This window comes from Hevea brasiliensis, chromosome 7 (genome assembly GCF_030052815.1).
Source record: "Hevea brasiliensis isolate MT/VB/25A 57/8 chromosome 7, ASM3005281v1, whole genome shotgun sequence".
NCBI classification, from domain to species: Eukaryota; Viridiplantae; Streptophyta; class Magnoliopsida; order Malpighiales; family Euphorbiaceae; genus Hevea; species Hevea brasiliensis.
In genome coordinates, this window is record NC_079499.1 from 102,215,232 (window position 1) to 102,230,749 (window position 15,518).

A 15,518-nucleotide genomic window follows, 5' to 3' on the forward strand; every position below is an offset into this window, starting at 1 on the left:
AATGTTGAAGGTTGAACTTTCTGTTTAAGAATCAGAAGACAGGTCAAAAATAGATTATAATAATTATTATTATTAATTCTAGACCAATAAGCTATTTAAGAATGGAGTACGTACTTCCATAGTCTTTGCTTTCTTCTTGTATTTGGTGTTTACTACTGGTACCGTTGATTTGCCGGTGGCCACTGGAAATTCAAATTCTGCCAACAATGTTCGTTCACATTAATGGTTTACATGATAGATTAATTTGGTGCTTCAAATAGAGAATTTATTCAGTGCAAACGTTACATGATGGACTCACAATAATCAATAGTTTTATTACAGCCTTTCTATGTTCAATCGTTGTATTTTAAAAGTTTCCCTTAAATGATGCAGGGAAAATCTGAGTGCTGCAGGGTGCCAAAAAGGAAATGATGGGTCTGAAGAGACTCTTTACGAAAAGGAAGAATGCTTTTACCATGTGCTAAAGGGCCCAATCCCTAATTAGATATTGGGAGAATTACAATATGGTCTTTAGGGTTTATGTTTTTTACGAGTGAATCCCTTTATTTTGAAATACATGAATATGTAAAATAATGAACAAAAATCCATAATTCAAATTCCCACATAAGAATGGTATATGGCTCACAAATTTCACTAAAGAACATCACATCATGTTGAAGTATTATACACAGTTTATGAAAATGATTTTCTGTAGAATTATGCTGAAAGCTACACATGCCAATATTGGCCACAGAACTCTTAAATAATTAACTCTCCATTCTTAGAACCGTTAATTATGGTAAATAGCCAGCCCAAAAACCTCTAGTGACATTGGAGAAATAATGGCAATTGTGAATCCAAAACATATATTCTATTCTTGGTAAGCTTCCGAGAAAAACACAGCCCAACCATTTAGTCTTGAGAGGTCTTCATCAAATTTATATGCTGCTATTGAAACAACATTTGACAAAACATTCATCAAGCTCCATATTTGAATGGTCAGAACTTGCAATACCGAGTCTTGCTTAGCTGAATCTCTACTCTAAATCTGTAATGACCTCATTACAAGGATCTGCAATTATCTCAGAGAAAACAAAAGCTCTAAGATTTGGTGCTTCTCAAGGTAAGATATCATATAAAGCCACAAGAATAAAAGGCATTTAAGCATTAGAAAATGAACATGGAACAGATAATAAGCCAATAAAGAAATTCCTGTCATCCTTGCTTCAGTCACGATATGAGGAAGAGTTTACTCCTCATTACAGCATTTTAGCCGGCTCTATGTGTTATTACGCTTCTATAATTTGAGGTATTTGGTTTCTTTAGAAGTATCATGGATATTCAAATGAAAAGACAATATCTCAACACTCTTGTCATCTTGTGAGCATTAATGGGATCTGAGGCTACAAAAACAGCTGTGTATCAGTGTACTTATTTTAATGCAGTGCAGTGCATTGGGGTAGTGATCGTTTTGTAGTTTCTGAAAGAGTAAGCAAATGATAAAATATCCAGCTAATCTGAGTTACCTCGCTGCTTGCTCGGACACTTGAGAAGTCTTAAAACTCACTCAACTCAGCCTTAACCCCAATCAATTAGGGGGCATTTTAGAAATTTATATACAAGAATTTAAAATCTTGGAAGTGAGTACTTTGTCATTGAGCAAGGGGCCATATAATCACTCAAGGTCAATAATTCAAATATGCAGGAAAGAAACATGAGCCTGCTTTTCCTAAGAAGTCCAAGATGTACTTATGTTCTTCCAATTTAGAATCCAGTCATTGTACAAATGTTAAGAGACATGAAAACAAAAAATAGGAGGCAGCAACCTTGTCACGTCCGCATAAAATAACTCCCCTTTGGAGCCAAAGGCAAACAAAAAATTAGATGGAAGCTCAGCATATGGACCTCACCAATCTCAATAGTCCACAACCTCTAACTGGTTTACCCAGGATCTCAAGCAAATGGACAGGAAGAGGATTCACGCCTACATTCTTCAGGTGATGGGCCTTAAAGTCCATATTAGCTTCTCAATTTCTAGCAGTAATATGAAGTATATTCTACCATTCCACTTCGTACTTGAGATTTCTTTTATTCAACATTTTCTAGCAGTAAAAGGGATTATATCCTAATATTCTGCCATGTACTCAAGATTGACATCAACCCTTTATTTGACAATTTCTAGAAGTTATACTCATTAAATTCTAACATTCTGCTACTTATTCTACATTGAGATCAGATTCCCATCAGAGCATCAGACTGCAAACAAAGTTTAGCCAAGCCAAGCTTTGATGTAGTAAGGCTTGGCTCAACATTTTTTCACTAGGATTCAGCTTGAATTGAGCTTCACCCTTCAAGCTCAGCAATGTCTGACATAAAATGTATCAAGCTTGAGCTGGAATTGAATTAAACTAAATTTAATAATCACATAAATTTTCAAGGAACTCATTACAAATTGTCTCATAAGTAAGCCTTAAACAAAGTAGACCACAACACTAATAAATGGCACAGGACTAGAGGGTAGGGGTTCCCAGCTTGTTTGTCTTCAATGTGGGACTTGTAAAGCCATAAAAGTCCCACATTTTTGTGTAACAAGAGCCAAGCACCAAAATCTAAATCCCATATTCGTTAGGTTATATATTTTCATAGGGGTTCCCTCTTATTAGAAACCCAATCCTAACCTCAAAACTCAGTGAAAGTTAGAAAGCCTAAGAGGTTATGACGAGATCCCAAGGTCTATAAATAGGCGAATGAGATAAGAGGCTTATTAACAGCCCACCTCCATGGACGCCTATGAGAAACAACCCAAAAGAAAGAAACTTGGCTTTAATACTATATCAGAAACCCAAGCCCAACTCATAAGCTTGGTGTTGAGATTTGAAGGCCTAAGATGTTATGAAGAGTAGTGGGCGAAGTAAGATAAGAGACCAAAATGAATTTGTTTTAGCAGCTCTCATAAAAGGGAGCAGTTTTCCCATAGGGAGAGGATGGAGGTATGGAGAGCGCAGCTGAATTATGATAAGTACGCTTGTGAATCATTGCATGCAATTTCAGCCTCACAATCCCATTTGACGTAGAAACTTTCACATTAAACAACTGTTAAACACTTTATCTACCAAAAAGCAAGTAGAGCCCAAATGAAAGTTGCAAAATAGCATACAACAAATATACTTGCCAGTTTGTTATGCAGTTCCTGTTATCAACCTTTCCTGCTGATCAAATTTTTTGACCTTTACAATGCCTAAGAGAACTTGGAAGCTGAAGAATGCACAAAAGGCATATGCTGCAATGGCTGGTACCTGGAAAAGAAAATCATTTAATTAATTGACTATCAAAAACCATAAGTACAATTAAAAGACTATGTTTAACAGCACAAATTACAGTGGATGGCATACTCGAATGGAATTGAGATACAAAATTGTTGCAAGGTTCATTAGGCTTCCAGCAGCTACTGCCTGTTGATGGGTCAGAGGGTAATATAATCAGAGAGTAAACAGCCAGTCCCATCAAAACATATTCTAATATGAAAAATTAACAAAACAAATCATGATATAAGGACAAACATATAGCTTGTTCTTCAACTCTAACATAAGGCAGGCAGGCACGTTAACTCCTAAAGTCTAGACATCTGAACACAACCATGCGTGCATCTGCTTACCAATTTATAATTTTTGACCACATATGTAACTACAATAGAATGATTCCTAGCATCTAGAAGCAGCATACACAGAGAAGTATTCTCAATGAATAATGTGGTGTGATTTTAGTGGTAAAAAAATCCAAAAAGCCAATGTAATTGAAGATGATTTTTCTTATTACTAATTTACTATTCATACAAGTTTTAGACACAAATCGAAGCAACTTTATATTCAATGGAACCTCAAATAAAGACAAACATAAATTTGATGAGTTGACAATTCCATTGGTTTGTAAGATAGATAAAAACTTACACTCCCTACTGTCTTCTGAACAACAGCAACACGCTGGAATGCCCTTTCAGACTCCAAATTTCTAACTCGAAGCTTCAAATCACCTTGCTCCTGTAAAATAACGTTAAATGTTAAATTAAATAACTGGGATCAACATGGCATTTGTGGCACCATAATTATTTAAGCCTTTTGAATTAAAGTACAGCAAGGATTCCATAATCCTACCAATCGTTGGATAGTTTCAGCAAGCTTGTCAACTCTATCTGCCTGTCTAAATAAGTTGTAGAAAGCACGAGACTGCCTGTCCCATCTCTTTCTGAGGTCCTGAAATATTTATGCATCGACTATGAAAATAAAACCATATCCTGTCTAGTACAAAATTAAGATAGCCCAAGTTTACATTCCAGATCCCTTGCCATAAATAAAGAAAGAAAGAAAAGTTCTACCTTCAGGAGAACTTCAACTCCAGCTTCGCGAAACCTCAGCAACTCGAGTGCATAACTACACAGGTGAAGCGTGAAGAAAACTTTAGATGCATAAAAAGCATAGGGAACCAAATTTTAGAAAGCTCAGTTGCAATTCTTTTGAAAGAAATGTAGGAGCTAGACGGTTCTCACGGTTTGGCAATCTCTGTTATATCAAACCGAGGGTCAAGGCCCTTTCCAATGCCATCCAGCACTGCAGAAAAATAAATTATTGGTCCGAAGTTAATGGTGCACATAGCATCACAAAATGATGAATCCAACAGATTCTATTACAACACCTGAAAATGCTCTGACAACAAATGTGAATGTGGCAGGAAATCGAAAAGGTTGATCTGCTGCAATGGCTAATAAATCTTCCCCTGTTAAGAGAATCCAACAAATGTGAGTTGTATTTAAATGTGCTCAACAATCAGGTGAAAAGATCAAAAGGCCACATCATCTTATTGACTTATTCACATCAGACAAGCAGGACAAATCAACTAATCAGAGCAACAAATTTGAATGTAGGACAGGGTTGTAACTGTCAGATTTCAGCTGAGGCCTGGGCACAAAAAATATCTATACAACATGCACGGACTGACTCAGATATTCTTAAAAAACTAAGATATCACATTGGAGGGATGCATTAATAAAAGAAAATCTTTTTTATTATATTTCAAACATACAAGTATTCAAATTTAAATCAAGATTCTGTGAAAGGCATATATATTCCACATAAATATGGTTTAATCCAATTTCAATAATATCCACCATCTACTTAAAGATAAAATCTGTCCATCACATATATCAATGAAGTAGGATTTAGGAATCATATCCTTTAAAAAGAGATCACAATCATCTAGTAATCTACCATATAGATGGCATTTATAAAAAAAAAAATGAGCTAACATGACCAGGAAAATAAAAAAATTGTTGCATCCTTGTTGTGTCCAAATTTTGACTTGTACAAACAAGAGTTGGATTCATGTTGTAGAAGTGCCAGCCATGGACAGTTCAGCAAAAACAAAGTGTCAGTGCTTCATAGGATTTGATATCCCAGAATGTTTAATGGAAACTTAAAATCCAAGCAATAAAAACAGCTTGGCTGAAGAAGCATTAGCAAATAATAGAGACACGTAATTTTGAATGAATATATATCTGTTCATATTATTTACTTTATGCTGAAGATACCAACAGAATGTGGAATACAATAATAAGATTTAAAGATTTATGAAGTATTGAATTTGCACCACAAATTTGTTGAAAATGTATGCACTGAGCTCAATTGATTACTCTCATTACATGAATTTAGTCAACAAGAACATAACCTTATCCACATATGGAATTAAACCATTTGAATTACCAATTGCAGCCAGGCGTTCCTTCTTTTTCTCTATTTTTTCCTCCTTGGTCAATGGCTTTTTAAATCCAAGTTCTGCTGTAGCCATTTCTCTCTCTCGTCTTTGCGTAGCAAGACGCTCCTCAAAACTGCCAAGAATTTCACAGTTGCACTTATGTTTGAATAAAAGAAACATATGCATTTTGGTTCTTATTTATCTGGGTTTGTCCAAGGGTTTTAATGTTCCCTACTATGCAGAAAACTTACAATATCAAAAGTGCAAAAAAATGCGGATATTTTATGCTTCCTAATACAGATAAGTAACGTGTACTTAGATCAGTGTAATTCTACCAGGGGGAAAAAGGAAAAGAAATAAGGAAAAACTAGGCATCAAGCATTTATACATCACAGCCAGCCGGTTATCAAAGTAATATTTATATTTGTAAGAACTACAGTGGTGTAGCAACTTTGAGCGAACTATCTTTTCGTCTAGCATAGTTTCAGATTATCAACGAGTCATCTATCTGGAATTTCGAAGTTAGTGGGCAATTGAAATCAGCCTTATCTTTCTATTTAAATTACTACTTTGATTTTAGATTTATAATTACTGTCCAGTAACCTAAATCAGCAGTTTGAGATCAATCCAGTTGTATCCTGAATCAACGATAAATGTAATGATGGTAATAAAAAGAAAGACAAAAATATTCTGGTAAACCTATTAAGAAAGAATTGGGCAGTTCGTCTAACAGCTGTCATGTCTCCAATAGGCACAAGGACACCCATTTGGATCATTGATTGAAGGACCTACACAAACATAGACATTTTTATTGGTACATAATCACATCGATCCAAGTGCTACAATATCATTAACATTACTATTACAATCAAGAAACTTAGCCTGGCAGCAGGCCACCTTAGTAAAAAATATACTCACCTTATCAGGATCCTTCTCGTAAACTCCATAAAATGCTTCCAACAACCCTTCTCTAATATTTGGACTGATACTGTGGCATATCAAGACAGAATAGTCACAACATAAAGTTTACCAAATGGACTTGGTAGTTGGTAGGAATACTTATTGCAGACAGCCTATGGAGGATCAGAAAATACCTTCCCATCATTCCAAAATCATAAAAGATCAACCTCCCACCGTTGACATCATCAACAGCGATATTTCCTGGATGCTGCAGAGAAAAAAAAATGTTTTCACTACAAGTAGATAACGAACTTTGAAGATATTATGTAATTATAAAACACAAGGGTCACATATTCTGAGTCTCCTATATGATTATATCTCATGAAAGGTTTCAAGGAAGGATTTGAGAAGTCCTGAGATGATGGTTCGTTCCAAAGCTGTTAGACAGGAGCACAACATATGTTCCGCGTGGATGCATAAGGAAACAGAATGAATGATGGATGTTGCACATTGCAGATGTATCCTTTTTTTTTTTTTCTCACATTAATGCATCTTCTTTGGCTATATTGAGCTCACAGAACATGTTTGGAAGTCTTCAAAAAGGAAACCTTTCTTTCAGCATTTCTTAATCCAGGTGTGCATCAGCAAAACAATGTAAATAATCCACCTCAAATATTTCAGAGAGAGCCACATTAACTACAGTGGCTACATCAGCTGAAGTTGGATGATGATCAAATACTTGAACCTTAAACATTTCATGGGCTGCCACATTAAATACAGTGGCTACTAACACTTTAGGTGTAAATTACTCATGCATCATCATTTTATACTTCATCCTAAATTGAATAATATCTCTGTGCCAAATTTCCCAATATTAGAATGCATTATGCTATTCGATATACCTTTGGATGCAAGGAAGCTCTAAATCAACACGTGCAGTCAATTAGCAGGTAGTTTCTAGAGTCATTTTCAAAATTCATACGGAGAACATTCTCAGAATTAATGGTGCTGGTTATTTTGGTTTATAAGATAAATAAATGCAGAGTAGTCAAAGGATCACATCATGGCAAAGGAAGTGAATTCCCATGGTAAGAAAATCCATTGTCCAGTCACAACTTGGAAATTTAAAAGGAAGAACAAACAATTATTTCTTTATATGACTAGTAAAGAATTGCATGATAAAGTGCAGAAACAACAATTAAATAGTATCTTATTTTCAATTTTCTCAAGCATATTGCATGTCAGAGCATGCAATTCCTGTGTTTGGAAGACTTATCTTATGGGGCACAAAGAAAGTTCTGGATTTTCTCTATTTGGGTAGATTAATGTTTTGGAGCTTCATTTTGAAGGCATTCCCTAAAGTATGGTTAAATGGTTCTTCTGAAATCTTCCTAGGATTTGGAACCTTCTATCCAAACACAACCTTAGGAACTTTAGCACCAGATATCAAAAGTGTCAACCAAAACTCACAGGATCAGCATGGAAAAAACCATGAGATAGAATTTGTTCCAAGTAAGATTCAACAGCATATCGGCCCAACCTGCAGAACATAGTAAAACAGGAAAAGAATTATAAGCAATATTAAAATTAATTGTCTCAGTTTGGAAAAAAAAAAAGCATCAAGAGCATATGTATTGAAGATTGTGTGTTAATAGAGGTTAACAACAGGACATCATTCTAACCTCTTACGATCAACACCCAATTGATCTAAAGCTTTTATTTTGTTTATTTTGATCCCTGGGACATATTCCATTGTCAGAACCTGCATGGCAGAAAAATAAATAAATAATAGGTCATGAACAAATTTAACAAGGGTTTAATCTAGAAAAATAGCATTCATAGAACTTCATGATTATTAAAGGGAACCTGTGGTGTTGTGTATTCCCACAAAATAGTCGGGACTTTGACATAATCCATATCTTTGAAATTACTCGCAAAAAGTTCAGCATTAGCAGCTTCCTTGGTGTAATCAATCTCCTGAAAATGTCGCATTCCATTAGCTATCACAGTCATAAATGGCAATTAAAAATTTGTAGAATGTAAAGAGATAAGATACTTTGAGAAATTATGCTAACGATCCATTAAGCAACAAAACCATGAGTTAAATAAGGATCATTAATAATGTTAAGGATTTACATTTTTATTCCTAGAATTCTAAAATTTACAGAAAGTTAAATTAGAAAGGCAATCCTAATCACTTCAATGATTCAATCTACACAAAATCATAGTCCATCTTAAAAAGTTTAATATATGTCAAACCATTAGCAACAGTTTCAGTGCCAAATCACCAGTAAACTTGAGCTCTTTGCTGTTATAGGGTATTTTTGCACCAACTTATACTGAAAAGGGTTCGAAACAAACCATGTAGAACATACTACCACCCTGAAACATGTAACGATAGGGAACCAACCACTAGAGGAATTGTCCGCTTTGACTATAAGCCTCACGGTTTTGTCCCATAGGTGGAGTGGAGAACTTCCCAGGAGGTCACCCATCCTAGGATTTCTCTCAAGCGAGCACGCTTAACCCTGGAGTTCTTCCAACTCTCCAGGCCATTCGACCAAAAGGCGCCTCTAGTGATTAGTTCTCCCATTTTATATATCATTACTTTTTGAGCCCAAGACCATCTCCGTGCTTTGCCGATGTGGGATTTGCCTAAGGGACCTTTCTCCCCCCCTTTCGGGACTCAGCGTCCTCGCTGAGGTTTGCCCCACCATCGCCCAAGAGGACACGCGAGCAGCTCTGATACCAATTGTAACGATCGGGAACCAACCACTAGAGGAATTGTCCGCTTTGGCTATAAGCCTCACGGTTTTGTCCCATAGGTGGAGTGGAGAACTTCCCAGGAGGTCACCCATCCTAGGATTTCTCTCAAGCGAGCACGCTTAACCCTGGAGTTCTTCCAACTCTCCAGGCCATTCCACCAAAAGGCGCCTCTAGTGATTAGTTCCCCATTTTATATATCATTACTTTTTGAGCCCAAGACCATCTCCGTGCTTTGCCGACGTGGGATTTGCCTAAGGGACCTTTTTTAGATAGTTAGGGCTTATATGCCCATCACAAATGTAATTCATAAAATATTAATAATTCAACTTGAAATATAAAATTTGTAATTACATAAGTAGATTCTTGAATGTATAAATGAGAAAAGGGAAAATGTTTTGAATACAATGGTACATGTGAACCATTGTTTAGAATTGTGATTAATATGAATAATATAATGAATGAATAAATGAACCATATTAATGTATGAATGAGACATTAGTTCTCATTATTGTAGAGAGGAGAAGTATTTTAAGTACAATGGTATAAAAGGATAATTGATGTGAATTGTGATCATATAAATGATCAAATGAATGTATGAATTATAATTGAAATTTATCATGAAATAATGAAGTCATAAAACACAATATATTAATATTTAATGATATTATGTGCCCGTGTATTGCCTAGACATGTGTGTCAGATTGGATAGTTTGGCATGCCAATAGGGTATTGTTTTAGCAGTACTGCGAAAGGCTTTATGCCTATATTCATGGATTTATGCCCGTATTCATGGCTTTATGCCAACATTTATGGCTTTTATGTCCGATTGTGTTATCATGGCCCTTTTAGCCATACTGACTGCATACGTGGTTGACGTTCTGCGTCCCATGGTATGACGGCCCGAGGCACCACGGTGTCCAGAGCCAACGACCCGTTATCCAGTTTAGTCAGCCTGTCGTACGTTACTTGGGCAGTGTAATTTATTAAAATAAATTAAGACTATTAGTAATTAAAAATATTAGAAATCAAATAAATGAGTTAATAAGACTTCAAAAGAATTAGTTACAATTATGAAATGATCCAAACCACATAAAAATTGTTAAGTAAAATGATAAAAGAGTTGCAAAAATAGGTATAACTTAACTAAATATTTTAAATGTACCTTCTATTGCCATATAAATATAAACTGAGTATTTTTATTAATTACGTATGTTGTACATTATCCTGTGAATTTGAATTAAACGCTTTCAAAGCGAAACAAATGAGAACAAAAGATAATTAATATTAGACACATTGTATTAAATTAAATTGATTCTTAAATATTCAAATTATGCTTCGTTCTTTCTTTATTTGTATATTTTATTTTCTTGTTCTATTATTGCACCACTAAGCAGCAATGCTTAGCGCGATGGATTTGTTTCCTCGCGCAGGTACTTTGACTAAGATTTTTGGAGTCCAGATCTGCAGAAGTGGCTGGAGTATTCAAGGTTGTCACCTCCTCAGCAATGCATGTAGATAGGGCCCATATAGATCATATTTTGTATGTAGTATGAAATGCTAGATATTGTATTATAATGTAGATTATGAGCAGGTAATTAATAGAAATGTAATGTAATTTAATAAATTAGCTTTTTCATATGTAATTAATTTATATATCATGTAAATTATGAAATTATGTAAATTAAAGAAATTTGAAAATTTTACTTATGTGATTTGAGCATGAATGAGATTGTATGGATTCGAAGACAGATTTGAAATAAATAGATAATGCATGGAAATGAATATGAAATTGAGATATATGAAAAAATAATTGATGAGATTTTATTTGTAAAATATTATTGAAACTTTCAAACAGGTAAATAGTAAAATACGTCAACTGGTAATAAAATAGGGGAAACTCCGCTGGTTTCTCCGTCGAAAAATTTATTAATATTAAAATATATCGAGATCAAAATATGAAAGGAATAAAGTAAGATAAGATAGGGTGCTCCGGCACCGAATGTAGCACACTTTGCTTGGCTACACTGTAGTCGGGTGAGGGGTGTAATCCCACATCGGCAAAGCACGGAGATGGTCTTGGGCTCAAAAAGTAATGATATATAAAATGGGGGAACTAATCACTAGAGGCGCCTTTTGGTGGAATGGCCTGGAGAGTTGGAAGAACTCCAGGGTTAAGCGTGCTTGCTTGAGAGAAATCCTAGGATGGGTGACCTCCTGGGAAGTTCTCCACTCCACCTATGGGACAAAACCGTGAGGCTTATAGCCAAAGCGGACAATTTCTCTAGTGGTTGGTTCCCGATCGTTACAATTGGTATCAGAGCCGCTCGCGTGTCCTCTTGGGCGATGGTGGGGCAAACCTCAGCGAGGACGCTGAGTCTCGAAAGGGGGGAGAAAGGTACCTTAGGCAAATCCCACATCGGCAAAGCACGGAGATGGTCTTGGGCTCAAAAAGTAATGATATATAAAATGGGGGAACTAATCACTAGAGGCGCCTTTTGGTGGAATGGCCTGGAGAGTTGGAAGAACTCCAGGGTTAAGCGTGCTCGCTTGAGAGAAATCCTAGGATGGGTGACCTCCTGGAAGTTCTCCACTCCACCTATGGGACAAAACCGTGAGGCTTATAGCCAAAACGGATAATTCCTCTAGTGGTTGGTTCCCGATCGTTACAAAACACCCCCCCCCACCTCCCCCCTCCCCAACCACCAAAAAAAAAACAAGAAAAAAGAGAGAGAGAAGGGACTCAGACAGACAGGTCCACTTCCCACATTCCCACTGAGGTATACCCAAGGACTCCTGTGCCTCATAGATGTTCAAAATAAAGCCCCATCCTAACATAAAATGAAGGATGCAGATCTTGCAACGTCAACCAACATTTGTTGAGGTCTTTCCCTCTTGTTTTGTTGCTCATCCATGTCAAATTTCTAATTTCAGCTAAACTTAAATTGCGTCTTGGGGCATGACCAGCCTAGTCATAACAAAGACTTTGAGGAAAAAGTCAATGATTCCCTTTGCCTAAGCAATTGCAGAGAAACAAGAATAAATTGCTACTTGTATTTTTCTGAGCAGTGAGCACTAAAAATAATGAGTCAGTAAACAAGAATATCATTACCTGATACAAGACAGTTGCACATTCATCATAAATTGCTACCCAGTCCCTCTTTGCACCATCTGACTTTGGGTCAATTTTTTGAAGATATTCTGCTATTACCTGGAAACAATGGCCAACATGTCCATGCATGTTTAAACCCTCAACATGGATGAAGACAAACAGAATTTTAAGTACCAAGAAAACTAACCCTCAGGTTTTTAAGATCAATATCAAAAAGATCCTTGAGACCAGGTCTTTGTACTTTAACCACAACTTCCTGTCCCTTCAATCTTGCACGGTGAACCTGACCTGCATTAAATAAATATATGCATACACATTAAGAAAAAATGCGATGTTAGAATCTAGTTTCTTATATGCTATTGCATCAAAGGAAAAATCAATCAACATTAACATTACCAAGACTTGCAGCAGCAATTGGTTCATAGTCAAACTGATCAAAGATGTCATCCAATGGGCCTCCAAGCTCTTCTTCAACTATAGACACAGCTGTCTCTGATGGGAAGGGAGGAACTTGATCCTGCAGAGGAATATCAATTCAGTCCTTCCTGAAAAGTTACCAATTCAGAAAATAACACTAGACCTAACTGGAAATCAAACCGATTAATTGAAGATGTAATAGGCAATGCCTTGAAAATATTGCTACCATAAAACGATTTTGCTGAAAAATATTTGTTGCCTGCATAATAAACTAGAAGGAATTATACAAGTAAAGGAGATTGAGATCAGAAGAACTGTAAAAAGGCATACACCTGAAGTTCAGACAACTGATCAACATATTCCTGAGCAAGAATATCCACTCTAGTGGACAACTGCTGGCCAATTTTGATGAACGTAGGACCTAATCTCAATATGTTTTCCTTTAACCACTTGGCAAGGGCTTTCCGTCTCAGAACTTTTTTCTCCTCTGTCATTCCTCCTGCACAGTTACCAGGATAAATTTAGATAGAATGAGAAGGGGAAAAAACTGTGAATTATGTCTAAGAAAAGGGTGAGGGGAAGCTTCGCTAGATTCTAGAGGCTAATCATCCCCACAAATAAATAAAATCAATTTATGTCAAAAAGCATGAACTAAAACATGTTATCATTTTATGTTTAAGCATGTTAAACTTTTAACATCTTTTCAAAGATCAATCATTAGCTACGGGTCAAATATAAATACTGTACTCCATAACTGTTTCTGGTATCAATAACAGAATAGAAGATTCTACTGCAATAGATAAAGGAATAAACTGTAGCTTAATATAACCATACAGTTACCTATACTAATCCACAAAGAAGCAACTGACCTCGATAAGAGAATTTCTGGTTGTTCAGCCAAGCTCTGATTATGAATGTAAAAACAAATCCCCATATTTCCAACGTCCTTTGAATTGTTGAGTAGGATTTAAATCTACTCCAGCGGCCCCCGGGTGCAACAGAAACCTGCAAAATCCATAAATTGTCAAAAGAGAGCAAAGTTTCAAAACTGAGATGCAATGCAAAATGTACAAATGCTCATGAAAGAAAAGATTCAAAACTAATGCAGTCCGATTAAAGTCAATGATTATTCGATTGCAATAAATAAATTCAACTAACATGAAATAACATTTGGTAAAACCATCAAGATTTCATATACACACAGCACTAACCACCTTCACTGTTAGTAGCTCATTTTTTATTTATTTTTCTATTTTTATCTATTCATTTTAATTTAATGACCAAATAAAATACTTTAAAGCGCACAAAACGAAACTCTCTAGTTTAATTAACATTTCTAGCTCAACTCTCAAGTACAATACCAGACTCATCGTAAAAGATATTAATCTCTCAATGACTGGCTAACAGCCAATTCCCTATAACCGATAAGCTCAACCTTCTAATAGTTCATAGCTCATACAAACTGATAATGTGTTGTGATAACACCTAGCACCACATAATAGGCAGAAATTAGACAGAATAAGTTATATTCAACCAACCCAAATGCAATAATAAAGGTACCTCAATCTGTTGCTGATCATTTGCACGTTTAAACCAGGCATCTTCTTTCCCAATCTCTTCTATTCTTTTCTTCCGTTCATCTTCTGACAATTCAGCCTCTTCCTCCACCACCATTTCCGCCGCTGTAACACCGCTGCCATTCACGTACTTTACCAAACTTCCATTGCTTACTCCCTTATCACTTTCCACCACACTAACGCCACCATTACTATAACTCCCTATTGACGATCCATTTAAACCATAGTTATCGGAAGTACTAGTAGAAGCAGCCCCATTTCCATTCACTTCCTTCAACAATTCACGCTCCCTCTCTTCAATCACCACACTGTCTTCTCTAACAGACCGAACTCGAGTGCGGAGGAGGAAAGCGCTCTTACGCTGGTTAAAAGAAAGAGGAAATCTAGAGAAAGAAAGGCTGTGTTTAGGAGTGGTTTGTGGACAGAGGAAAGTGAGGTCTGGTAGAGGCAATAACGAAGCCATCAATGGAGATTTTTACTCTTGAAACCTAAAAACCAGAAGAAGCTGATCAAATCCAAATCCTAATTCTCATGATTTCTCGGAGAGAGAGAGAGAGAGAGAGAGAGAGAGAGAGTGAGCGAAGGCTTTGTGGTGTGGAAGCAAAGGAGAGGTAAGTTGAGGAAGACGACAGACAGTGAAAGGCAAAAATAAATAAATAAATAAAAGGAGGGAAAAAAAGGGTGGAGAATGAGAAAACACGTGGGAATTGAAGAGATGAGTGCTGAGATTTTGCGGGGTTTTAATTGGGCGTGACAGCTGTCGGAGCTGTGTAATCACAAAGATAATTTGTCTGTGTTGGAGTTTTTTTTGGACACTTTTTGGCTTACGTGTCTTTTTAGCTAGAAAAATAATCTGAGAAGACACGCAGGAAATGAATTTTTTCAACTCTTTTTTTTATTCAATAAGGCACGGACCGGGTAATGTAAAACTATGGGTTACGCAGCGGGAGTTGGCCTTGCCCTTTTCCTTTATGCAATCCAACAAAACTCGTCTTTAAATACAAGAAAAAAGAACATGAACCCCC

At 36.2% G+C, this 15,518-nt stretch overlaps 1 protein-coding gene across 1 annotated transcript; it reads right to left on the minus strand.

The window, feature by feature from the left end:
* Positions 1-587: 587 nt before the first annotated feature.
* Positions 588-15,118, minus strand: LOC110664194 (protein ACTIVITY OF BC1 COMPLEX KINASE 8, chloroplastic). Its single transcript, XM_021823768.2, has 21 exons — positions 14,477-15,118; positions 13,786-13,921; positions 13,249-13,415; positions 12,896-13,016; positions 12,687-12,787; positions 12,500-12,598; positions 8,491-8,601; positions 8,307-8,386; positions 8,095-8,164; positions 6,819-6,892; positions 6,643-6,712; positions 6,424-6,512; positions 5,733-5,857; positions 4,669-4,749; positions 4,523-4,583; positions 4,352-4,406; positions 4,131-4,229; positions 3,927-4,016; positions 3,372-3,431; positions 3,152-3,275; positions 588-1,051 (listed from the first exon to the last, which is right to left on the minus strand). The coding sequence occupies exons 1-20, from the start codon at positions 14,954-14,956 to the stop codon at positions 3,159-3,161; spliced, it is 2,286 nt and encodes a 761-aa protein (XP_021679460.2). The 5' UTR covers positions 14,957-15,118; the 3' UTR covers positions 588-1,051; positions 3,152-3,158.
* Between the last annotated feature and the right edge of the window lie 400 nt (positions 15,119-15,518).

What these genes read in the sequence shown, in the direction of transcription:
- LOC110664194 (XM_021823768.2), bottom strand. Translation starts at nt 14,956, where the DNA reads ATGGCTTCGTTATTGCCTCTACCAGACCTCACTTTCCTCTGTCCACAA. An exon ending in ATCAGTTGTCTGAACTTCAG is followed by an intron (nt 13,017 to 13,248) that starts GTGTATGCCTTT and finishes ATTCCTCTGCAG; the next exon opens with GATCAAGTTCCTCCCTTCCC. An exon ending in GATTTTGGAATGATGGGAAG is followed by an intron (nt 6,713 to 6,818) that starts GTATTTTCTGAT and finishes GATATGCCACAG; the next exon opens with TATCAGTCCAAATATTAGAG.